The 27352-nt window shown below is 38.3% G+C and overlaps 1 protein-coding gene and 1 long non-coding RNA gene across 2 annotated transcripts; one reads left to right on the top strand and one right to left on the bottom strand.

The window, feature by feature from the left end:
* The first annotated feature begins 10888 nt into the window (after window positions 1–10888).
* Window positions 10889–26725, top strand: pitrm1 (pitrilysin metallopeptidase 1). The gene is made up of 27 exons (XM_023424519.2): window positions 10889–11194; window positions 12186–12288; window positions 12560–12666; window positions 12898–13049; window positions 13389–13503; window positions 13760–13856; window positions 14255–14415; window positions 14654–14780; window positions 15021–15109; window positions 15404–15532; window positions 15805–15918; window positions 16595–16691; window positions 16868–17002; window positions 18249–18387; window positions 20551–20667; window positions 20802–20931; window positions 21048–21168; window positions 21432–21508; window positions 21637–21802; window positions 22694–22794; window positions 23000–23120; window positions 23250–23300; window positions 23558–23670; window positions 23953–24075; window positions 24500–24645; window positions 25233–25335; window positions 25581–26725. Exons 1-27 carry the CDS (start codon window positions 11148–11150, stop codon window positions 25672–25674), a joined length of 3075 nt encoding a protein of 1024 aa, XP_023280287.1. The 5' UTR covers window positions 10889–11147; the 3' UTR covers window positions 25675–26725.
* Window positions 20309–21452, bottom strand: LOC147818066 (uncharacterized). The gene is made up of 2 exons (XR_015438350.1): window positions 21339–21452; window positions 20309–21240 (listed from the first exon to the last, which is right to left on the bottom strand). It is a non-coding gene; the product is annotated as an uncharacterized LOC147818066 (long non-coding RNA).
* Window positions 26726–27352: the final 627 nt, after the last annotated feature.

Raw genomic sequence — 27352 nt, 5'->3', positions numbered from 1 at the left:
TTCTGCCCCCCTCTTCTTCATTGTCAAACTATATAATCATATTCCTGTCTATTAAAATTCGGATGAATAATTTAAACGTATGACAACAGCCAGGCTCTGAAAGAGAAGGTTTGTGTTCAGCAGCTGGCAGACAAGGTTGCTTTTGATGAGCGATGCATGCTAAATTGACATTGTTGTGGTGGAAAAAAGGCGACGCAAAACAATAAAAGAAAAAGCAATACGCCAAAAATTTCACCCCTGTGAAATCCAACGCCGCGACTTCAAAAGTGTGACACAGAAACATATTGGCAGATATGAAATATTCAGCAAGGTTACGGCGAGGCTGCAGCAGGTGGAAGCGCGCCGTTGTGTTGGCAAACACCTGTCAATCTGTGGCTGTTTCATGCAGTTTAATTTGAGTCATTGACTTTATCAGCGTGACAGTTGTTCAGAAACAATTCTGCCAAGTGCAGAATGTAGGCTACGTTTCAACAAACAGAAAAACAACTCACGGGTTCAAACCAAACATTCACACTCAGTGTTGTGTACACGTGGAGTCTGACAGTGACGACAGATGGAATAATCAAACATGAATTGAGAGTATCCTCGGTGTTCGCCCTGTCTAAACACCTGCACCTGAGCAAAGAGAAAAGGGATTCGAAAAAGAGAAATCAACATATACATATAAAGATCTAAAATTGTAATATATAATACGCATATTGAGACTGAATGATTCATAGTGGAGTTAAGAAATGACCCTGAAAACCCTGAGAGTTGTCTAAGTAAATGCATTATTTTTGTCCAAAAATGACAAGCCAAGTGGTTTTACCTATAAAACCGCTGCATGGATTATGTACAGTCAACAGAGTGCTATGTAACTGTCAGGAGATGACTGTAGTGGGTTGCGTGCAAACTAAGTGAAGGACTTCGACACCAGCGACGGCCGGGTTTGTGTCCGGTGTTTAGGAAACAAAAACGCTTTCATTAAGTTCAGGGAAAGACACAAATTTTGGTTTAATATTGAATTTCTGTTTCATGTCAGCACTGACCTTCAATATCTAACCAAGATGAGTCTTTCGCCAGTGTTTTGAGTTGCCTCAACATAAACATGTTTGTCTATGTCTCTGCCAACCAGCCAAGTTGCAGGAAACATGGTCACAATCTCCCCTTCCTGAGTTACAGTGTTAATCGTCACAGGTGTTGAACAGAATGATGTCACAGTGAAGTTGACCCTTGACCCATTTGGATATAATATGTCATCACTTTACTTTATTCTCATAAACATTTGAGATAAATTGTGTCATAATTAGCGTATGAATTTGTGATGTTTTGTCTAGAAATGTGTTTTGTGAGGTCACAGTGACCTTTGACCACCAAAATCTGATCAGTTCATCTCTGAGTCCAAATCAATGTTTGTGCAGAATTTGAAGAAGTTCCCTCACGTCGTTACTGAGATATTACATTAGAGAGAATGGGATGGACGGACGAACAACCTGAAAACATACTGCCTCTGGCTCTGGCTGTCGCTGGCGCAGAGGCATAAAAATGTTGATCATGCTTCTTTTTACAAGGAGAACCAAACTAAATACATTGTCGTTGAACATTTTGTGAATTATGCATCAACTAAAACTGTTTCTACAATATGTTGATTAACAAATCTGGGTGAAAAAAAGACTCACTGTTGCAAATTGGTTGCATAGGTTTTCAAGACCCAGGGTTGACAATAAAGTGATTAAAGCTGCATCAACTACATTTTTGACCACAACAGGCTGACACATGGTCAACATATAAAGTAGTTCCTAATGCATTAGCAAACAGCTGCCTATTCACACATCTAGCAGGCATGAAAGCAGCGTTATTATTCATTTGGATTCCTGTTTCTGCCCACGTGATGAATCTATGTCTTGTAGCTCTGGTTTGGTCTCCACCATCCACTAGGAAATATCTCTGACTCTTTAATTGCTTGATGTTTTGAGTGTCTTCACTAACTATTTGCCAACTTTGTCTGCCGCTTGCATACAGTGGATTTAGCTGAGATTATTCACTGAATACAGCTTCCTGCTGCCACTGGAAATGAACATGGTGTGAGTAAGAGACTGAACCCTGTAGTAAATGTGTCAAAAACATAAAACAATGAGTTTAAAGGGGAGAAAAAAAATTGCACAGAGATGCTGAGCTGAAGAATAACTGCCAAAAATGTTCTCACAAGTTTCTCCACACACACAGTTATTCATAGGTCTTTAAATGTTGGGATGAAGCAGTTGCTCTTATTTCAAGCAAATGTATTTAAAGGGACTAACTCTGTAAAAACCTATACTGACATAAACACAGTGAAATAAGGGATATTAAATTAGATAAATTACATTCAAAGATTTTCTTCTCTTTTTTTGTATTTTTGCTCTAACCGCAGATGCAGACAGGAAGGACATAAAACAGACTGAATCGTATATACTGAGAATGAGACGGACTGAATGTGCACACACACAGATGTGGAGATTGTGCATGTGTGAGAGAGAGAGTCTGAGGGACTAGGAGAGTGCAAGCTTGAAAGCGAATGCAGAAATTGGAGATATAGCTGTGGGTGGAGGGCAAACTAACTTTGAACATTCATTGCAGTGAAGTTATTATCCGTCCTCTCTAGAGGTCACAGCCAAGGCTGCTAGGAAGGCTCCTCACACAGGAAAAAACTCCCACATGTTGAACTCATACAGCATGATATGAGCCTCCACTTATTCCCCCGACCTCAGACAAAATGTAAACAGATAGGCAGAAAATTATTATTTCAAAATTGGATTAATTTATGCAAAATCAAGCTCCAAATGTTTAGCTAATTTTTCTACTAAATAATTTTTCCTTAATTTTATGCAAATTGTTAAAAGGAAATACAACAAACATACAGAGCTACAAAGATTACATTTCATTGAACTATCAGTGCAACCGAGCAACAAACACCAACGATCGACAGGTCGTAACCAGGGTGACAGATTGGCTACCACTTTATGTGGAGGGGGAAGCAAAAGTTGAAAGACCAGTAATGTCCCTCAGGAAAATGGCATGGAGGGCACACAACTACATGTTGAAACAGTCCCTGATGTTGAAGTTTGCACATTCCCACATATCTGCAATTGCTTTGGTGAATATTAGTTTATCATAGAACCAATGGCCAGACCTATTGAATAAACCTAATTGTCTTCCCTTGTCTAAATCTTAGCCTACTATATACTGTAGATGTGAGACAAATGACTGCCCAGTTTATTCCAGTGCAATATCATTTGTAAAAAGAAAATGCAATTTGTTTTGACAAATGCATCTAAGAGCTTCAAAGAGTTTTTTTTCTTTTAGAGAATTAAACTTTCACACATTACAGAAAGACTTCTGCAGTAACTACTACTGATGGCATTCCAGCTGGTGTCATTCTTGGTTCGACCACCGGAGAGCGCCAAAGTAAGACATTTCAAATCCAGCACATGGTGGCTTTAATTAAATATATTATATGATTGCTGCTTTGACAAACTGCAAACAAACAATGCATAATAACATGTGTTTATTGCTCCACAATCAGTGTCGTCATAACTGAAATCATTTCTCTTGCCAGAAGTGAAGTAAAGTGAAGATTGTGCATATTTTCTTTCTCTCTGGTCACCCTCAAGTTTTGTTTTGGCTCTCTAGACTTTACAGCACAGTATGTGACATATGACAGACTGTATGACCTCACACAAAATTCAATATATCTGCTGTACAAAATGATGTGTAACAATATGTGTATATGTTTTAATTAAAACAAGCTTCTGTTCTGCTACTTTTAGGAGACTGTATAAAACTAACTGATACAGTCTTTGATACATCGCATGCAGAGTTTAGATGTCTAATGGGTATTAATTGTAATCAGAACAAGACCAATTTTGATCCTTTGCCACTGTTTCAAGTGTTGTTTGTGTTACTTTGCAGATATTCTGGTCTGAGAATGGGAATCAATCCCATTCAAAACCAACTCGGTGGCGGCGCACACACCCACTGAGGGGCTATTAGCAGCCAGCAAGCAGCTCAATACACAGAACCCACAACACCTGAACAAGAGAATTCACAGCCAATAATGTTTTGAACCCAGTGGCCTCACGTGTTATCGATTTCCCTTTACATGTAGACACATTGTGCAGTACACCACCTCTCAGATGACTACCTCGAGTATGTGTGTGTGTGTGTGTGTGTGTGTGTGTGCATGAGCGCGTGTGCCCGTATAAACTTTTTTTTTTTAATTTTTACCACAGTCCAAATAAAAGCAGCAGAGCCTGAGGCTGTGTGTCAGGAGAGCCATCTGAGTCTGAGGTACGAGGGGCGAGAGTTCATCCAAATGATCCGTCCAGATTAGTGTCAAACACTCGAGCCGCCATCTTAACTGAGAGCTCGACTTGTGATTTGTTTGTCAAACTGTTCAACACTCCACTTTGATTTGCAGCAGTATCAATGGATCTCCCAGAGTCACAAGGAAAAAAAAAGGTATCAAAACATCCATGGAAATTACAAAAGGTGAGGTTTGAGGACATTCTGGTATGTTTTAACACATTTTTCTTTGTCATTATTCTGTTTCACTATTGGAATTCATTCCAAGGAGGAGCCACAGACTTTTCACAACAACCTTTCGAGCCTTAAGAGGTGTGAATAAAATGCTGCTGAATAGAGATTTTGGGTCAAGTATTCCTTTTGAAGGATGCTTCTGGCTCATTACAGCTTGGGTCTCTTTTGCAGTATTGGATATCAGCAAGAAACCTGTGCGGTCAGACAATCAGAGATGTAGAATAAGAAAGCTCTCCACACGAATACAGTAAGTATGTAGGGTCAAAGTTAAACCAGGAATTCAGTCTATAAAACAACAGTTTGATCCATAATTTTGGCTTTTGATTTCTCCTCTAAATGAGTTTGACGACCTGTTGGTTATTTTACAACCTGTCTGATTGCTCATATTTCCCTCCGTGTGGATTATTTTAGCATCATGTTCCTAGGTCTCAGCTGTTAACTTGTTGATTAACAATTTTATCATTACTGATAAAACTGATGGTTTTAATAGACCAGAACTAAGGTTAAGGTTAGGGTAAAGGTCCAGGTTGGACATGGAGTTACGATGGTAATAGTTAGGATTGTTAATGAGGGTCTTCACATGTAGAGAAGTGAGAATTGTGTATCTTTATATTCCCTGTATGTGTAAGTGTCTACATGGAGCATTGACTTTTTGGCTGGTTGGTTGCATTTTATGTGCTGAAGTAAAGGGAGTGGAGAAGATGGCAATTTATGTGTTTCTGTGTTAGACTGTCTGCACTATACATGCACTTTGTTTGTAGGTGTGTGTGTGCGTGTGTGTGTGTGTGTGTGTATCCACAGTGTATCCACACACACTCTGCGCTTAGTGTTCCTCTGGAGTCTCCACTCAATAAGTTGGCAACAAATGCAAAACCTGCGAGATCAAAGGGAATATCACCCTGCTAATTCAACTTCAGATCAGAGAGATATCTTCAAATTAAGCGCGAGGTTTTGAAGTAAACGCTGTTTTGCCACCGCGTTTCATTTATTTTCAGCTCCAGCGCCCTAATTGGCCCCAGAGGTGAGGAGGAAAGTGGATGGGATGGGAGTGCAGACCCAGGGCCAACTATCCATCTAAAATGTGCACTAATGAAAAGGTCTGGGGAGAAATTGACATTTCGGTGCTAAAAGAGCAAAGCCGTGTCAGATCGGCTAGTGGCCAAGCAAAGGGCCCTGTGGGACTTGTACTCTGAAAGCAACTAAATATTTAATGTATCATATAGGTATTAATTAGACTGTGAGTAACAGATTTTTACACCTTTTTATCACAAAATATGTCCAGACACAGAGTTTGACCTCTTTTCCGCATCCGGTATGTTGGTAAAACTCTGTCAGGACACCTGCACGAGCAACTGTGAAGAGGACTCAGGTCCTGAGAGAGAACAGGCATCAGGTTGAACATTTACATTCTGTGTTATTGTTTCCTGCCTCAATGTTTTTTCACTGATGGCCTGTATCTGATAACTTCATTCTTTAATAGATGCTGTTATATAGTGTGGAACAGCTTCATTCCAAAACACATTTCCCAAATCAATCTAATTTCACCCCAAACCGTTGCTGGATATTATTCAATATCAAAAAATTACACTTCATTATATTCTGCAAAATATAAAGTGAGTTGGTGGATATGTTTGTGTATGAAATCTTATATTACCAGGTGCAAAAGATGGCTTGGTGTTTATGTGGCTGAGCTGAGGGAGGAAGCACTGAAGATGGACGGTGCCTTAGTAAACAGCCCGTGATCATTTATTTTATCAAATACCCAACCTTTATTTGCCCTTTGTGAGAGGAGTGATAAGGCCACAGTGAGGGCATTATGTGATAAACCTTAGCACTGATACAGCAGCTGACCAGTGCATGCCAAAATGCCGAACTGTCAAACAAAGATAGAAATGTAATTTCAATAATAAAGCTCTGAGATTCATTATTATATCAGCAGCATTTGGCATCATTGTTGTCATGTTTTTTGCAGTGTGGGTGGCAATGTCAGTCGGTCCACGCTGAAATTTCTCAACAACTTTCAGATGGATTGTGGATCAATATTGCACAGACTGATCCCATGGTTCTTCCCCTAGCCCCTGGTTTATGAGCAAAAAACATGCTAAATGTTTTTGTACTTTCCAGTTAGCAAACATTAGCAAGCAATTAAGATGGTAAAAATAAAAAACGTCACACCTGCTAAAATTGAACATTGTGGCATCTTTGTTTTTAGCATGTTAGCATGCTGGCTTACATTAGCATGTAGCTCAAAGCGCTGCTGTGCCTAAGTAGCCTCACAGACCCATTAGCATGGCTGTAGACTCTTAACGTTGTTGATAAAGTTAGTATATTTAGTATACTTTTGTTTTGTTTTTATTTTTATATTTAATTTTTATTGTTGTTAATTAATTAATTAATTCTTAATGTGTTTTAATCTCAATTTGTGTAACTGTGTACGGTGTCCTTGAGTGCCAAGAAAGGCGCCTTTAAATAAAATGTATTATTATTATTATTATTATATATATTCAAGACCAAATTAACTTCCTGCCAATTAACTGATTTAAAATTAAATCTAGATTGAGAGGTTTATACAAGTTACCAGAGGAAAGGTAGAGGTAATGGATTAAAGGCTAGGTAAGGGTAACAAATGTTAATCATATAATGGTGAGGGTTAATGTTAGCATTTATAGAGATTAAGAAAATGAGCAAGGCATATACAATATGTAACCAAAAGTGTGACGACAGGTGAACATTACACCGATATGTGGTTGTTGAACATCGTATTCCAAAACCATGGACATTGTAGCAGCTGCTTTAGTTGGTTTCAAGTTTTACACCAGATTTTAGAACCTGGTTTCAAGGATTTGCTCCAATTCAGACAGAAGAGCATTATTGAGGTTAGGCGATAAGGCCAATTATCTCAAAGGTGTTAGATGTGGTCAGGGGTCTGTGAAGGCCATTTAAGTTTTCCCACACCAAACTGGGGGAAAAGAAATTATTGATGGACCTGGCTTTGTGTGCGGATGTATTGTCGTGTTGAAACTGCTGTCACAAAGATTTCTTTTCCTAGAAGCTAAGCATATATAACAGTGTGAGAGTATGTAGCAGTTTGTTGTTGATGTAGAAAGAAAAATCCATTTTGTTCAAACTGTTGCTGGATAACAAAGCTGAAAAGACAGAAGCGGGGAAAAGCAGGGTTTTGTTTTCCATCTGACACTGATGGATAGCTTAAGCTGGATGAACCAGCGTCTGGACAGTCCAGACCTTTATAAAATCCTTGGGATTACCTGAAGCAAAGAACACACCAACACCAACATGCCACCAGTCATTCACATTCCTGACAGCACTACATGTACAGTACTGTATATGTAGAGCAATATTATTTCTCCATAACATAAATTGTGCTTTGGAAAATATATTTGCATTACATTTGAGGCTTTGTTGTTCACAGCCACATTGTCAAGTGTAAAAATTTCTACTTTTCACAAAACACAAAAACCAGTCTTGTTTATAGCTTGACCATCATGTGTTTATTACTTTATTCAAATAAGGGCTTTGAGAGCCAAAGTGGGAGTTTGCTCAACCCCACAGAGACATAATCCTTCAGTTGACCTTAAAGTCACCATGAAATGAAAAATGACTTTGTTAACTTGTTTGCTAATTTTCCCCACTACAGCATAATCCTATATATGAAGGAAGTGAAAAATATGTGCAGAATTTTGTTTTTATGTTCCTTTTTTTTCTTTTTTTGTGACCAACTTTTTTATTCCATTTCCAATTTAGTTGATGAGGGTGCATTGTTTCTATTCTCATGAAAAAACATAAAGAGAAAGAAAGTGTTTTTTTATGTGAGTCCTCTTCTTCCTGGTAAATAGCAATGAGCTCATGTTGCACTAAACGTGGAAATAAAAACTACCAGCAAATAAAATTGTTTTTATTTCTTTGAAATCACATAATTTTATACTTTTGATTGGTCGTTCCTGCATTATTTCGTGCTTCAGCCAGAGCACATCAAAGTAACGAGGCACGATGCATGCTGCCAAAATGTTTAAAACATAAAAATCACCAGTTGAAGACTGAAGTTGTTTGGTTTGAACATGAAAACAGTGTTATATGTAGAGAAGGAAAAACTAAGCACGAATGTAATGCAATCACTGAAACTATGCCCACTGTATTAATGTGATTTAAAACAACAAATAAAATTTCACTGAAATTATGTCACTTCATGGTCACAATTTGTTTTTCATGAAATCAAGTTTTTGATTAATATTTTTTTGTGGTGTGTCTGTTTCGTTCCACTTTGTCTGACCAAGGTTTTTGGTGATAATGAACATGCAGTGGCAGGCTGGAGCCAGCTAACACGTTGGAGGACACTCCTGCTCTGTCAAAAAGCCTCCTGCCTCCTCCACCAAGGCCATCTATTCATGCTGCTGGAAAATCTCCCACATGCTGTCAGTGGAAACACAAGGGATGACCGTGGGTGCCTCAAAAGATATTCAGAAAAAAAAAGGAAAAAAAAGAAAGGCAGCCTACTGTTGCTGTCAGTACAGGCAGAGTGATTTTTGCAAGGAAGAACAAAGTTTCACATGCTGCTTGAGAGTCCCTACTATAATGAGAACTGACTGCACTCTTCCTATTCTAGTCCCATAGGATCGCATTGAGAGTCTGCAGTGCTCTGCGGTAGGTTTGTTGTGACTATATCGTACTTTTGTAACCTTTCTGTTATATTTTGATCTCAAAGATGGCTGCATTTCTTGCCTTTTAGGAGTTATTTTGTCCTGGAATGAAAACTGCACAGGAGGTGGCCCCTGAAAAAGCACACGGCTAAAATGCACAAACTATTCCAGCCATGTTCTCCTGCATTAAAACAAATTATATTGGCTGATTTTAGGTCATTGCTTTGTAATTTTATAGTTTAAAAGTTATAGTCGAAGTTTCAAATATGTCAATTTGGCTTCCACCAAAATGTGTATTAAAATAATAGGTAAGAGGTACCTGAAAATTGAAAATTGAAATTGAATAAATGATGCAGCCAGGCACTGTACAGTAATAATGGCTTTTTGAATTTGAATGTAGCGTGTTCAAGGCTGATTTACCAGATCACCATTCACCATGATGAGGCCATAAAGGCTGCTTAATTTCCTGATCTTAAAGGTGTATTTTGAAAATGGTCCCTGTGACAAGAGATTTGCTTACAAGATGTATATTCCTCAATGAATTTGAATGGTATAGAATTAGCACAAGGCAAACCTGGAGAAATTTAGCATTATGGCACTGGACTGCTGTGCACATTGCACAAAGAGTGGGAGGAATGGGTATTAAGGGACCAGCAGAAGCTCCATTTTGTCCCAGGGCCTTGTAACACATTAATCCAGCAATGATCACACATTGTATTAAATAAGTACTGGTATCAGATCACACAGAATATGTACAGTACATTGGCAACTTTGCATTGGTTCTGAAACTTTGATGCTAGTCTTTAATATAGCAGGAATTAAAAAGAACGTCAAGGAGAAAGGACAGGTTGAAGGAAGATTTCTAAGCCTACAGATTTAAGTTACATCAAATGTCAAAAAAGGTACTTTTACACAGTCACACACTGCAGACTATAAAGAGGTCATAACTGGGTCACAACAAAACAAAAAACACCAATCACTGACAGTTGAACTAATGTCAACTGCAGAGGATCTCTCGGTGAAAAGCATCTTTTTAAACACAGATTCTTTATTCATTTTTCAAGCTCTACCTAACTGTAAAAGAAATCTGCAATGTCATGGCTTCATAAAAGTTGCTAAGCAACACTGACTTATGAACTAAGAGTGCTTTACCAATTTAATGCAATGGAATTTACAGGAAGTTTAAAACATAAATGTGGGTGATTGCATTATAGTTTCTGACAGCAAAATTGCACACTTGAACTTTAATAATATATGTGTCCCACTGCACTTTAAACTTTTGGCTACCAGAGTGGAACAGTAAGGAAAGAAAAAACTCACGTCTGACTGGGTCTTAATTTATCTATTCAAATGTGATCGTATGGCGACATCTGCGGGAAGACAGACTGAATCACATTTAAAATTAAATAAATGAGGATATAATCCGTAGCTTGTTTAAAAATCACTAGTTGCAACAAAGCTAAACTTAGTCTGATATCAGATGGTGTTGAATTTGTTTTACAATATTGGCTGCCCTTCAAATTTTGCCCCCATATCAATCAGGGTTCAGTAACTTAAAGTGATTTTGCGTTTAGCCAATCAAATCTTCTCTTCTTCCCAGCCCGACCAACCAGAAACAAGAATGCTTCGAGGTGGAGGTTTGGCTTACGGGTGCCAAAAATTGCTCGGCATGTCTGTGTAGAGCTGCATTGTAGTAGGATTGGTAAACCTGGGAAGGAAATAACTATAAGATCTGCTATCTGCGCAGGTGCTACGTAGTTTTTTCTGTTGACATTATACAATCGACCCAATGTGTCAACTGCACCAGACGGCATGAGAGGACACAGACTAGGTATGTTCAGGCAAAATAATGCGTATTTATTGACAAAAGTTATTTAAACTTACGTACTTTTATAAACGGACATAGTAGAGACAGTCGTCGTTGTATAATTTACCAACATGTTTCGGCAAACGAAGGCGGTGCTCCAGAAACTTCGATACTTAAGGTAAGTTAAGCTAACGGTTCAGTCAGGCTAGAGCTAACACACCTGCATCAATTCAATGATACCTGTGTGAACTGTTGAATTTGTAGCGTCACGACAACATTTACTGACTGAAAATGTGACAATATATTGTGATTTTATAGATGAGAGGGGGTTTGACTTTGTCGAAATGTGACATATGCTGATGAAACAGCTGATGCAACCAGAGATGAGAAAGCATGCCTTTGGAGTTAACCGTGGAGACTTGTATATTTGCTATTGTTTAGCTAATCTAGCTAGCTAGTCTTTAAGGGAATAGCAGGTTCAGTCATCTGGAGGCTTTTGAATAGATATGCTGGGAATGTCATGTTAAAGGAAAGCACGGTGATACTAGCTTACATGGGTGTTACATTAATAAACACTACTAAATTTCTACAGGCCATAGAAGAGTAGATCACATAACGTGTTGTAACATCATTTGCATATGGTCTCACACCAATTAGGTGTTTTGCCAACGAGTGTAACTGCAGAAAAGAAACCCATGTACATTCTGGAAAGTTATCTACATTGAAATATGAATTAAATCTGTTTTTTGTTTGTTTGTTTTTCATATTACCTGTACCACATACAAGTTATGACTGCAGTATGTTTTAGACATAGATTTTATTGAAGAGGAAACTTATTAACTGATTAAACAGCATTATTATTCTTAATTTGTGGGTCAAGGCTGGCTAGGGTCATGAAACCTCGACTTGGTTTGTTGGAGAATTATTGTTTATGATAAAACCAGTCTTGATTTTTCTTCATGTGATTTGAGGGTCTTAGGACAGAGGGTGGGGCAAATTTATGATTTGTGATAAAGGGCTATATAAGTGAAATTTGGCTTGACTACTGTGGGCATGTATCAGCCAGTACACACCATGCTGTACACTGTGAAACACCAAAACATATAGATCTTTTTTTGTTTGTGCAATGATGGGTGAATTATTCTGAATGCTATGGAATATTATTGCAGTTTCAATGGACAGCAGCATACTTGGAGGCTGAAGAGCACTTCAGCAGAGAGGGCTCTTCAGTATCAACCAGGACAGAAAATCCATGGCTTTACAGTCCAAGAGGTAAGTGTAACTGTCGCAATACAACAGTCTGCTAACTCCTATAATAAGCTTGGAAATATCTACTTAAAACTTTGGTTGGTAAACTTTCATGAATGGGGAAAATGCTTTTCTATTTTCTGGTTGACTTTTTAAAGAACATAATGTGAATTTTGTCTGTTTTATGATTGAAGGTATCACTATAATTTCACTGACCTTATTGGACAACCATTGATGTGAAAAAAATGTTAGTTTCAGCTGTTAATTGTGTTCTTTTCAACCCGTTCTTTTCTAGGTTGTAGCGGTCCCTGACTTGTTTCTCACAGCAGTGAAGCTGAGTCATGATAAAACTAGAGCTCAGTACCTACATGCAGCCAGAGATGACTCCAACAACCTCTTCAGGTTGGTTTGAAAAACGTTATTCGTTACTCAAAACAGATTTGACTGTAGTAGAGTACGATTATTCTAACTCCATCTCTGCGATTACGGTTCACTTTTGATTTTGAAATGTTTGTGTTTATGTAACAGTGTTTTATTTATACAACGTCTAAGTCACTGCACAACCTTGCACAAAAAGTAAAAAAAAAAAAAAAAAAAAAAAAAGATAACTAAAATACTTTCACTGTGTTTCAGTGTCCAGTTCAGGACAACCCCCATGGACAGCACAGGAGTTCCCCACATCCTGGAGCATACGGTGCTGTGTGGATCTGACAAATATCCTTGCAGAGACCCTTTCTTCAAGATGCTCAACAGGTCTCTGTCCACCTTCATGAACGCCTTCACAGGTACAGAAAAGTGTGTTTATATTCACATTAATAGTCAGTCCTATTATCCTTTTTTTCCTTACCAGAGGTGTTCATTAGTCCTAGGTTATTTTGATGCACTTACACTGCTAAACAGTTCCTACAGTAGTATTTAGTGCCCAGAACACACTGTTTAATGCATCTATCATTGTGTTTAAGTTATTTAAAATGTTGTGGAGTGTTGACGTGCAGCAGTACATACTCAGAATAGCTGACGATGAAGCTTCACCATAACGGAATAGAAAAAGACTCCCAACTTTAGCTAGCTGCGGAAGTAGCTGATGAGCTTTGTGCAATGGTATTTTTCTGTTTGTTGAACAGCCAGTGACTACACCATGTATCCGTTCTCAACCCAAAATGGAAAAGACTTCCAGAACCTTCTGTCCGTCTATCTGGACGCAGTTTTCTTCCCTTGTTTACGGGAGCAGGATTTCTGGTGAGTTTTGACTGTTGCTGGACAGTCACAGTAACTGGATTAAAGTATGTGAAGGCCTTAAAACAATGCAACTTCACTTTCATTTTATTTTCAGTTATGTTGCTCTGATTCTGTGTCATTCTGTTGCTAACTACATTACACTACATTAGGCTAAAACAGATCATGAAGAGTGTTAGTGAATATCACATGTCCGCTCTGTTACAGTCATATTGACTAAATCAGAGATATGTGGCTGGATTGTGTTTTATTTTTCCAGGCAGGAGGGCTGGAGGCTCGAGAATGAAAATCCCACAGATCCCAGCTCCCCCCTAGTGTTTAAAGGAGTGGTGTTCAATGAAATGAAAGGGGCTTTTGTAAGTTAACACTTTAAATCACTGCCATTAAACTTTCATGAGGATAACAATGATCTATTCCCATACACTGTAGTGTATGTAAGCTTAGTATAATGTTCTGTTAGGATAGGCTTAAAATAACATACCCCTACATGATGTCTGCAAGTGAGGTCATTAATACTCACATTATTTCCATTTTGTCAGGTCCATTGTAACGATTGAGTGAGGACACTTATTTTAATGACTTCAATTGGGACAATGTTAAATACTACACAGATATCCGAGGTGTTCATACTGCATAATTAAATCATTAAACGTTATTATTATCATTATTATTATTACTATTATTGTTATTATTATTAAAAAGCTGTGTGTGTGTGTGTGTGTGTGTGTTTGTGTGTGTGTGTTCATTCTCACAGTCGGACAATGAGCGCCTGTACGCCCAGCACCTTCAGAACAAGCTGTATCCAGACCACACCTACTCTGTGGTGTCAGGAGGAGAACCTCTGGCCATCCCCGACCTTACCTGGGAGCAACTCAAACAATTCCACGCCACACACTACCACCCCAGCAATGCTAGGTAGAGGGACTGACACACACACACACACACACACACACACACACACATACACACACACATGCGCTATACTGATACAGAGCCTAGAAAAGTAAAGGAAAAGTGCTCTTGTCCCATAATGAAGCGACAAACAGTGTTTCATGTACAGTGCAGTGCAAAAAATAAAAACACTGACTTTAAAAGGGAATAAGAGTAACAATCAAACATGGTTCACAGTGTGTTCTTTTTTAAACATTTTCAGGTTCTTCACTTATGGAGATTTGCCTTTGGAGCAGCATCTGAAGCAGATTGAAGAGGAAGCTCTGTCCAAGTTTGAACGCATCAATCCGAACACAGAGGTCCCCTCCCAGCCACAATGGAGCAGCCCTGTTAGTCCATAAATCAGACATATTACTGGTACATTTAATGGTGAAAGGTGAATGTGGTCTTTGAGATAACAAAACTGCTGTAACAATCCTGACTATTAAACTCAAAGGTTTCCTGCAGCATTTGACTTAAAAATGACTAAGACTGAGTAAGATATTCTGCTATATGTCTTTTATATATTGTCTGTAGTGGATGTATTGAATCGTCAGTCCTGTCTCACTGAGTTTTCTTGGTTTCCTCAGAGAGAGGACCATGTGACCTGCAGCCCTGATGCTCTGGCACCAGATCCAGCCAGGCAGAACACGCTGTGTGTGAGCTACCTGCTGGGAGAGTAAGATCACATCATCTCTTTCTATTTTCTGCTGTGTTTTTTTCACCAAGACATTTGTACAGAAAACACATTGTAAAGCAGAATGACATTTAAAGGATTATGAAGCCACAGATACTGTTTTCTGCATCTTGTGTTGCTGCTGATCTTTTTTGACCTTTACCTATGGCAGCTTGTGTAGTGGTGTTGTTTCCATACAAGACACCACACAGCAGTTCTCTTTTAAAAGTGAAGCTTTAACCCTGCTCTGTTATTCCTTAACATTTGATCCCTTATCCCCCTGTTTTTTCTGTCCAGCATCACTGACACATTTGAAGGGTTCACTCTCAGTCTGCTGTCCTCTCTGATGATCTCTGGACCAAACTCTCCTTTCTACAAAGCTCTCATCGAACCCAAGTTAGGAACCGACTTCTCCTCTGTCGTAGGGTGTGTACACAGGCTTCAAAATAATAACAGCAAAGCTCTATCATACCAAGTTTGGATCAGTTACAATTTGATTTTACCAGTGAGGTTGGAAAGCTAACTAACTGACTGAGTGCTGACACTTAATGACCATTTTTGTATCCAAAGACCAACCTATCCCGCTCGTATCAAATGATCTGAAGTATTAGATCATTTGTCTTTTTAATAAGAGCTATTAAAAGCTCCATTACATTAATGCATTTATTGATAGCTAATTGAAATGTCCTATTCTGCAGATACGATGGCAGCACCAAAGAGGCGTCGTTTAGCATAGGACTGCAGGGAATGGCCGAGGAGGACACAGAGAGGGTGAAACAAATCATCACCCAAACCATCGATGACATTATAGAGTAAGTCCCACAGTCCCAGTGGCTGCTCTAGTTTATGTTTAATGGCTTGATTTTATTAACAGCTCATAAAATCTGCTGTGGAAATGAGGAGTAGAACTCAAAGTTGATGATAGTGTAATTTGTTTGAGAAGTCTGTTCTAATACAGATAAGTTGTTCCGATAAAGGTGTAAAGGATTTGATTTACATGTAGCACTTTTCAAAATAGTAGATACCGAGGGGAATAGAAAATATTCTTATTATAAACATAAGCCAGGCCAACACTGTTTACTGATTTTAATAGTACACCTGACTCAAATTTTGCTTTTGCAGCTCCATCACCACTTATAATGTGCATCACTCTGACACAGTCTGGCTTCTCTGTTTCACTGAAAATAAACAAGCAAACTATTCCCAACTTTATTTGTTCTTTTTTTCTTTTTCTTTTTGCTGTTTTTTTTTCTTTTCTTTTTTTCAAGTCAAGAGTGACAAAAGCCAAAAACTGCACAATATTTCTGTTACATGTCACTCCTAAAGTCCAGAGTCCAGAGCGATTGAAAGAATACAGCGATACCGTCACTGTAGGATCAGCTTATCTACATGTATGATTAAGAATGGACGGTTAAATGAGTCAGTGGGAAGAAAGCAGAAAGAGATGTCCACACTATATGACTCATTTCTACTTGTCATCTGACACAGGAATGGTTTTGAGGAAGAAAGAATAGAGGCTCTCCTCCATAAGATCGAGATCCAGATGAAACACCAGTCCACCAACTTCGGCCTGTCTTTGGCTTCGGTGAGTTCACTGCTTTTTATTGCTTAACTTTCATTTTGTGTCCACAACCGCAAGCACACTACACATATTTATAAAGCTCCATCCGGACAGTTAGAAACATTAACAATTAACAATGTAAAACAGTTTTTACATGTTGGTTTCCTCACTCTTGACATTTCGTTTGTGTGTGTTTCTAGTATATAGCATCATCGTGGAACCATGATGGTGACCCTGTACAGCTGCTGCAGATCAGTGACAGCGTTGCCAAGTTCAAACAGGCCCTGGTGGAAAACCCTCTCTTCCTTCAGGACAAAGTCAAGCACTACTTTAAGGTGAATGAAACTAGCATTATTTTAAATATAAGTGTTTGTGTGTCACTTGTATTGTTGCAAGTGGATTGCAGAGGAAAACTGTAATGACACTCAGGGGAGCGCATATCTCTGCCAAAGACAAACAATCCTACACATGTCTGTTTACTTCTTACCTCTTCTCGTAATGGAAAAATAAAAGGAAGTAGTCTGATAAAATAAATGATTTGCCATAAAACAGAGTAAGTCAGAAGATCCATACAGTGTTTCCTGAGAAATTGACAGAAACATTCTCTCTCTTTCTCTTTTCACATTGTTGAGGAACGTGATAATAAAATTCCTGGTTTTGCCCCTTTTAACCAGACCATGTTTTAATGGATTCTTCCCTGGCCCATCTCCCATCCCTCCAACAAGTTTGGTGCAAAAAGGCTCAGTACCTTTTGTGTAATCCAGCTGACAAATAGATGAACAAACAAACTAGAAGGCCGCTCAGAGAGCACAGACGTCAAACAACATACACCAGACTTCAGAGAAAAAAATTAATATTCATAGTAAATGATTGGGATCTGCCCCAAATTTTAATTGGTTCTTCTCTGGTCCATACCCCATCTCTCCACCAAGTTTGATGCACATTGGTTCATTACTTTTTAGTGTAATCCTGCTGACAAATGAATAGACATAGGTGAAAATGGGTGATGACCTCCTTGGTGGACGAAAAAAGGGACAACATGCTCCAGACTGGGATTCACATCTTTATTTGTTAAACCAGTGCAGTATGATGTCCTTGTGACTGCACCACTAACTCCCAATGTCTGGGAGTTTGGAAGGGGTGGATCTCTTAAATAAGATGAAAATGGGGATAACGATGCATACTGAACTTATGTACTTACAATTATATATTTGAGAAAAAAACTTTCAACAAAAAGATTCAAAGATCCACTATTGCAGGTCCATATTTTCTGGCAGACAATTTCCCCTGCAGCCTTCAGGGAGGAAAATGCATTACAAAGTCAAAGCTTGATGTGAATCTCTTTTGATTCCTGTAGGGGAAATTTGTTTCTCGTGTCCCTCAGAGGTCAAAGATCAGGTTTAGCAGCCCTTTGGAGCTGGTTTGGTTTTTTGTCTCTTGTATGAGGTCATAGCAGGGCAGATACCTACTGACAGGAATGACTTCATGTCACCTCCTTCAGTTGAACTTCAGGATTTGATGCTAATTCATGTTGTTCTGTCCCGCTTTGACTCCCCCGCTCACTATGATCCGACCCTGCAGGAGAACACACACAGACTGACCCTGTCTATGAGCCCAGATGAGGCCTACCTGGAGAAACAGGCCCAGGCTGAGGAGGAGAAGCTTCAGAAAAAGATCCAGGCTCTGTCTGACAGTGACAGGAAGGAGATCTATGAGAAAGGTAACAATGATGAACAGTGTCACAAATCAACTCTGAGACTTTGTCCCTGTTGAAAACTGTCTGACCTCCCAATTGGCTTAGGGTGACTTTTTTTCTCCTACTTGGAGTTCAGGTGGAAGGGATTTAATGTAGATTAATGAATTTATCAGTCAATGGCAGTTGAGCCACAAAGTGAATTTCAAACACACTACTAGAAAATTCCAGGGAAATTTTGAGTGCCACGGGGGCTACTGCCGGGATGAGTACATGATTTATTTCCAGTGTTCAAAAGTCACCCTGATCATATTCTGGTTTTGAAAAATGTCTTGATATAAAAGACTCAAAAAAACAATGTCACATCCCTCCATCATGTATTATGTAGGAAATATCTCATATTCTGTCTTGTTTTTTTTTAATAAAACAAGAGGCAACATGTCTTCAAACTGGCATTTAAAGGGTTAAAATCCTGAAAACTAATAATCATTTGGTAGGTTTGAGCAGAACTGAAGTGGTTTAAGACATTTATGCAAAAAAAGCAGAAAAAAATATTGATATATGATAATTGTATAGCATTTTCTTTGTGTGTCCTTTTTTTGGACGCGAGGAACCCCAGAGGGTACAAAATGTGTTACCAGTGTATAATAGACCTGTAACAGTAACTGACATTAGATTTTAAAAATATGTAAAAAAAAAAAAGACACTTTCTTGCAGAAATCCATACACAGCCAAAATGATCAGGACAGAGGGACCCCTGAGGGTTAATAAATCCCATGACGTTTTTTGCCATTTTTATACTCTACTATAACATGTATTATTTTGGCATTTTTATGCCTTACTATACTGTGACGTTTTGTGCCTGACTATACTATGACGTTTTTTTGTCATTTTTATGCCTTAGTATACTATGACATTTTTTGAAATTTTATGCCATACTATACTATGACGTTTTTTGCCATTTTTATGCCATATTATACTATGATGTTTTTTAGAAATTTTATGCCATACAATACTATGACGTTTTTTGACATTTTTATGCTCTACTATAATATGACTTTTTTTGGCATTTTTTTTGCCTTACTATACTATGACGTTTTGTGCCTGACTATACTATGACATTTTTTGCCATTTTTATGCCTTATTATACTAGGATGTTTTTTTGAAATTTTATGCCATACAATACTATGACCTTTTTTGCCATTTTTATGCTCTACTATAATGACGTTTTTTTGTCATTTTTATGCCTTAGTATACTATGACATTTTTTGAAATTTTATGCCATACTATACTATGACGTTTTTTGCCATTTTTATGCTCTACTATAATATGTATTTTTTGGCATTTTTATGCCTTACTATACTGTGACGTTTTGTGCCTGACTATACTATGACATTTTTTGGCATTTTTATGCTCTACTAGAATATGACTTTTTTTGGCATTTTTATGCCATACTATACTGTGACGTTTTGTGCCTGACTATACTATGACGTTTTTTTGTCATTTTTATGCCTTAGTATACTATGACGTTTTTTGAAATTTTATATTATACTATGACGTTTTTCCATCCATACCTTCAGCTGTAACACAGCCAAAATGATCAGCAAATCAAAAAAGAAAAGTAAAGAAAATGTCCAAAAAAGGAAAGAGGGACCCCTGAGGGTTAATAAATCCCATGAACCGCTATTTAAATTAGCACTATTATGTTTTTTTCTGTGCTAAATTTAACATTACTGGGGAGGAGAGCAACGCGACTAGAAGAGTCAGCTATTTTAGCTGTAGAGGAGTGCCTCGGAGCTGAGCACCCGTGGCACTAATTAACACTCTCAGGGTTTAAGCTCATCTTTCTATACGGGACACCTACAGAAAAACATGGGATAAACTCATAAAAAAAGAGATTGTGTTGCCATGTGAGTGTACACAGTAAAGGATGTCTGAAAGTAAAGAGTGTCATTAGCCAAATTTAATTACTCCATTCAACTCCAGATTCATATGGGTGGGCATGGAGGGGGCCCTAACTCTCTAAGACACTTCCTCAGTCCTCTTCAGTTAGTGTGTGTGATACACACTAGATTACCAGTGTAAAGTTTTCGACCAGAACCCTGTAAGTGTGTGACTGACTCAGGATGTAATGTAAAGCGCTTGTGATTCCACTGGATATTACAGTTATGTATTTGCCTTCTCGGAAAGGTCTGGAGCTGCTGGCTGTTCAGAGTGAAACCCAGGATGCCTCCTGTCTGCCTGCGCTCAAAGTGTCCGACATCGAGCCGACCATACCCATCACTCCTGTTCAAAACGGCACTGCAGGTACAGCGCAGTGTCGACCATGTCACACTTGTGACATTTGCACAGTGATTGCAGCGTGGTATTTTTGTCAATATCACTCAAGTCAAGAGTGTTTGATGACACTCTGAAGTGCTTTCCCCTCCTAATCTCCACAGGAGGCGTGCCGGTCCAGTACTGTGAGCAGCCCACCAACGGCTTGGTTTACTTCAGAGCCATGTGTAGTCTCAACACCTTACCAGAGGATCTCAGGCTTTATGTCCCACTCTTCTGCAGTGTTATTACCAGGTGAGTTAACCTGTCAGTCTGCAGAGAAGAAGCTGGTTAAAAGCCCCCCCCCCCCCTTATTAAATCTACATCCTCTCCAGGTCAGTGTTTATGCATGTTTCTATTTGTTTCATTAGGATGGGCTCTGGAGGTCTAGACTACAGGCAACAGGCCCAGCAGATGGAGCTGAGGACAGGGGGTATGTCTGTCTCCACCCATGTCATCCCTGACTCCACCCAGCTGGACATGTTCGAGCAGGTCAGTGCCGAGTCCAAGTCCCTGGTCCATCCTGTTGGATGTTGTGCTGCGATCCAAAAATGTCTTCTTTAACTGAAGTAGTTAAAAAGGGAATAAATTGCAAAATTAACCTTTAAACCAAAACTTTAAAACCTTGAAATGAGTAAGACGTTAGCGAATCTTTGCCTTGCCTTCCTCGACTGAACCACTGAAGTTTTGGTCTGTAATTGTGTGTTCACCCATGTGATGAAGACTGAAGAGATGTTGTGTGCTCTCTGTGACAGGGTGTCCTCCTGTCGTCCTCCTGCCTGGAGAGGAACCTTCCTCACATGTTCCAGCTGTGGAGCGACATATTCAACAGGTATGTCCTCCAACACAAACAGAGAAACATGAGCAAATGTCAGTATGGTATTATCATTTAATAGATTGATGATGATTTTTTTGTTTTTTTTGACAAATCACGTCTGACTGTTAATGTCTTTCCTCCAGCCCCCACTTTGATGACGAGGAGCGCCTGAGGGTGCTGGTGATGTCGTCAGCGCAGGAGTTGGCCAATGGGATTTCTTACTCCGGTCACATGTACGCCATGACCCGTGCAGGCCGTCACCTGACTCCAGCAGGAGACCTTCAGGAGAGTTTCGGTGGAATGGAACAGGTACCTGTCTGTTAATACTTACATAGGTCAAGCTAAGATGATGCCATGTATGTTTTGGAGCATCACAATGCCTTAGTTGTCTCAGACAACTGTATCTCCAGCATCCCTCTGTTGTTATTCACATGCTTTCCAGAGTAGTGCAGCTCCATAACAGCTCAACTACTAAAATGAAGTCATATATAAATATATAAAGTATATTTTAATTCAGTTTATTAACCATAATTCACAATCCACTGTTCCACTGGGTTGTATGTAAGAATGACTGGACAAGAATTTATAAATAAATAAATGTTTTATGTAAAAATATTTATATTTATTTTATATTATCTTTTTATATATATATGTGTGTATGTATATATATTCACTTAAGTCATATTTTGATTGTGTGATCATATCATGTATCAAAATTTCTGTTGTCAAAATGAACAATTACAAGGAAATTATGACTAAAAAGTACCAGAATTAGTTGAGGTTATTGACTCACGTGATGCGTCATCAGTTTATTTTTTGTGATTCTGCACAAATTTATCATATTGATTTTGATGGTCATGAAACACAAAGAAGTGCTCCTGATGCATGAGTAGTCATAACTGTCCACAAGAAAGGGGATGGATTCTTCCTGAATGTTAAGATACAGGGCTTTGCTCCAATATAAAAGTTAATAACATGATCAAAACAAACTGAACACCTGATGTCTTCAGGTTCAAACTTACTCAATTCTTTATTATCGAAACCCATAACAACACTGTGATAGTGATTTTGACCACACTGCCCAGTTGTGTCATGTTTGTAAGTTTCCACTTCTGCATGTCAGACTGTTTTCTTCAGTCTTTGTGTTGTAGCTCAGTTGTTGATGATATGTGTTCTGTGTTTTGTTTATTTGAACATTAGGTGAAGTTCATGAAGAGAATAGCTGAGATGCCAGACCTGAGCCAAGTTATCAGAACATTACCCAGGATCAAAAAGCACCTTCTCAACCCAGACAACATGAGGTGGGTTCATATTACAGCTGCTGATGATGAATGATGTTGGCATCATCTCCAGCAGTACGAGCACTGTAGGCTTTTTCTGTTATTTGTGTTTTTCAAATTGCTGCAATTTAACAAAAGAATATCAATATAGATACAATGTACAGGCTGTGCATCATGAACATAGCATAGTTGTCTTACTTCAGATCTAAATGTGTGTTCCTTACAGGTGTGCAGTGAACACAACTCCACAGAAACTGTCTGACACAGCAGCACAGCTGGAGAGTTTTATCAGGGACGTCTCTGAAAACAGGAAGGAGCGCAAACCTGTCAGACCAAATATTACTGAGGTAAGGTTTCAGGAGGCACACTGGGTGAATATACCAGTCAGAATATCTGACATATTGACTTGTTCAACAAATCAGAAATGCTTTTTACTTATTCTTTTTCTTTTCTTTGATGTTATTCCTTTAACAAAGAGACCACTAGAACCTCTGGATGATTCTGGACCGAGCAGGAAACTAATCTCTGTAAGTTCACTTTTGCTTTTCTTATTTCATGTTGTGCCATTTCTCATATTAAATGTGTCTCATTAAGTTTACTAATTACCATAAACGGAAAAAGCAGTTGTTTTTGCAAGTGGCGGGTGAGGAGAATATGGAAAGTCTTGATTTCAACACTGACTGTAAAATATCAGACCACTTGCGTGAGATAAAGTCCACCAATCATCTCAATCATGGTCCAGTTTCTTTTTTTAATGGTGTATATAAAACATTTTCCTCCTCAGGAGCTGAATTTCCAGCCCTGTCAGATGAAAACCTTCTTCCAGATGCCCTTTCCCATCAACTTTGTCTGCGAGAGTATACGTACGGTACCGTTCTCCCATGAGGACTACGCCAGGTAACTGCACTGTTATTTAATCACTTAGTTTATATAGTTCTGGATTTCACCATAAATGTCAGTTTGAGTTACATTCAAACACCTTTGACAGTATTGTATGCTTTTTCTTTTCTCTGAATGAAATTACTGTTGAAATTACCAACTGCTTGGGAACTGTTTGTATTATGTGTCTTGTAATAATTTAGAAAAAAAACATAATTTTTTGTACAAATAACTTCAGTAAAACTTCCAGGGCCTAGTCTAAATAACTTTATTCTTCTCTATCCTTTCTCTGTCTGTCAGTTTGTGTATCATGGCGAGGATGATGACGGCTAAATTTCTCCATGGAGAGATCAGAGAGAAAGGCGGAGCCTACGGTGGCGGTGCCAGGATGGGAGGCGGTCTGTTCTCCTTTTACTCGTACAGGTGGGGAGATGTTCGCCAACTCCATTCTATGTTGTATGGGAAGCGTTTTCTGATTATCTTGCTGAGTTGACAATTTGACATTTATTACCAGTATTAGACATCTGCATGTTGGGATCCTCTTCTATTAAAAAGAATCTGACTTGTGAAAATGCTGCCCAAGTTAAATTAATGGGTTGAAAAAAAAAAAAAGAATTTGCAAAATATATTTTTTGATATTAGTTTTCTAGGAGAATCCACAAGAGCTACAATCCTTCACTGAACATGAATATTCCCAACTCAGTTATGAAGGGGCTGAGTATAAGCTTGGAGATATATTAGGGAGGAACAGGAAAGAGTAGAATATTAAATACAGAAATGTTTAAAAGAGTAAACATTGAGTTTCAACAGTGTGTTAACCCCAGTTTATTTCTCCTGTGTCTCTCAGGGACCCCAACTCAGTGCAGACACTATCTGCTTTTCGTAAAGGCGTCGACTGGGCGAAGTCGGGACAGTTCACCCAACAAGACATCGATGAAGCCAAACTGTCGGTCTTCTCCGCTGTCGACTCACCTGTGGCTCCAGCAGACAAAGGTGAGGCTCCAATTTGATTCAACTGTGAAGCATCCTTACATCAACTCCATCACTGCCCTTAATTCACATCAAATCCTTTCAGCATTTACTTTAAATTACAAGCATCATTAATGTCATTACACTGGAAAATAGGTTCAAAAATACTTTATAATCTTTTAAACTGTCCTGTAATGATTAAAAATACCTTAATGTATGTAATGCAGGTGTTTTTAGATACTTAAAATTGAGATTTAATTGTTTTGTCTTTAAGCTCTCAGTGTTGAGATGTTAAGCATAAGAAAACCTCAGAAATGTTTGAGTTTCTCTTAGCAGTTTTTTTTTTGCCCAGTTTTTATTATCTTATTTTATTTGTATCAATTTAAATTGAATAACCACTATGTTTGTGACTGGTGAAACAAAGGACACTATTTTAAAATGTCACTTTAAAAGATTTTTTATAGATTTAACAATTAATGGTTTAATTGGAAGGATGATTGACAGATTAATGATGAACATTACAGTTCATTTTTGGTGCTTGGGCTTTTATGTGAAATTGTTTGGGTTGTGCTACAGTAAAATCTGACACTAGTTTGGTGTTTGTGTTGCAGGAATGGGTCGTTTCCTCAGTGGACTCACAGATGAGATGAAGCAGAGTCACAGAGAAAGACTCTTCGCTGTCACTCGTGAAAACCTGGTGGACGTGGCCCAAAGGTAAAAAAAAATCCTAGAACTTTTTAATTGAACTCTGTAAACTCCCTGTAATGCTACTAGTGTTGATGTGTTCTACTACTAGTTATATGGAAGTATTTCTATGTTGTACTAGTAGTTGTAAGGTCATTTAGAACTGTGAAGAAACTGCATGTAATACTCATAATAGTCAACGTAGTTCAAAAAACCATTTACATTTTTTGTAGACAAAGTGTGAAGCATGTTTTCTTTGTGTTGTTTTCCTGCAGATACTTGAGTATCGGCCAGAGGACGTGTGGTGTTGCCATCCTCGGACCAGAGAATGAGACAATAAAGAAAGATCCCTCATGGATTGTAAAATAAGCAGTAGATTTTGTAATTGAAAACTCGGACCTCAGATGTACCACAGTGGAAAGACTGAAAACCCACAGGTGGCTCTCTTATTAGGACTTTATTTTAAAAAATAAGATGAAGCGCAAAATACAAAGAGATCTGAGAAGAGCTTTAGTCGTAATCTGATTCTTCAGATTAATAACGTTTTGTTGGCAGGACCGCAACAGCTGGGCCAGCCCTATAATTTTGAATGTGACTGACTGAGTGATGGTACTGCTACCACTGCTCAGCAGAGTGCCGAGCCACAGTCTGTCGCTCTTGTTTCCTTGCTGCTCAGAAACTGCATTTACAGTTTTGCTCATCCTCTCTCTCTCTCTCACTCTGGCTTTAATAAAAGGCAAAAGCCTGAAAAAATAATTTAAAAAAAAAGGAAAATTGTCTCTCTCTCCCCTAACTAACATCACAGTTATTAAATCAGGATTTGACCAGAGTCAAGAAACATACTAGGATTTGACCTAGACTTGTTTCTGAAATACTATATCATGACCATATGTATGACATACTATACTATGGTATTTTGATGACTTGCTATACTATGACTGTAGGGACAACAGACAAAAACAATTGCAACATCAAGTGTAAATGATACAAATACTGTTCGACTACAAATTAAATTTGAAACATTTATGATTAACTATACCATGACATCTTATATGACATACTATACTAACACTTGTGCCAGAGGACCTTAGGAGAAAATGTCAATTTGTTCCAAAGCTCAGGACTAAAACCTTTGGTGCGGCAGCTTTCAGCTTTTATGGTCAGAGCCAATGGAACAGTCTCCCACAAGGATCTGAGAGCAGCAGGAAGTGTTGATATTTTCAAACATGTTCTATTTTATTGTTGTATTTTATTCTATTTCATCTGCTCTTTTATTATTTTCTTTCTAATATTATAGCTTGTATCTCATTGTCACCTTTCGTACTTGATTTGTTAAGCTTAAATCAGTAATCTTTGAAGCACTTTGAACTGCACTAACCTGTATTAAAAGTGTTATACAAATAAAGGTTGGTTGATTGATTTTTTCGTTTTTATGACGTTATTCTGCCTTACTGTACTTTGACGTTTTTATACCATGACATGCCCCCACCATAATCCAACTTCACTGGCTTCCACTCAATACCGCATTCATTGTCCCACCCCTATGCCCTGGTCTGCTCTCCACCCCCTACACCAGCCTGCGATCTTTCGGTGTCAGAGCTTTCAGTTATTTATTGTTACTATACTACTATGTTACTAAGACATTTTTTTGCCTTACTGTACTATGACGTTCTTATGTCTTAATAAACTGTCGTTGTGCCTTACTATACTATGATGTTTTTATGACATTTGTATGCCTCAGTATACTATGATGTGTTTATGTCTTAATATACTATCTCATTTTTATGCCTCACTAGACTATGACCTTTTTCTGCCTTACTATACTATGACCTTTTAATGCCTTACTATACTATGACGTTTTTATGCCTTACTATACTATGACGTTTTTATGCCTTACTATACTATGACATTTTCATGACGTTTTTATGCCTTACTATACTATGACGTTTTTATGCCTTACTATACTATGACGTTTTTATGCCTTACTATACTATGACGTTTTCATGACGTTTTTATGCCTTACTATACTATGACGTTTTTATGCCTT

This window comes from Seriola lalandi, unplaced genomic scaffold, assembly GCF_002814215.2.
Source record: "Seriola lalandi dorsalis isolate HSWRI2012SDOR001 ecotype SW California unplaced genomic scaffold, Sedor1 jcf7180002054736, whole genome shotgun sequence".
NCBI classification, from domain to species: domain Eukaryota; kingdom Metazoa; phylum Chordata; class Actinopteri; order Carangiformes; family Carangidae; genus Seriola; species Seriola lalandi.
This window is presented reverse-complemented; position numbering and strand designations above follow the sequence as displayed.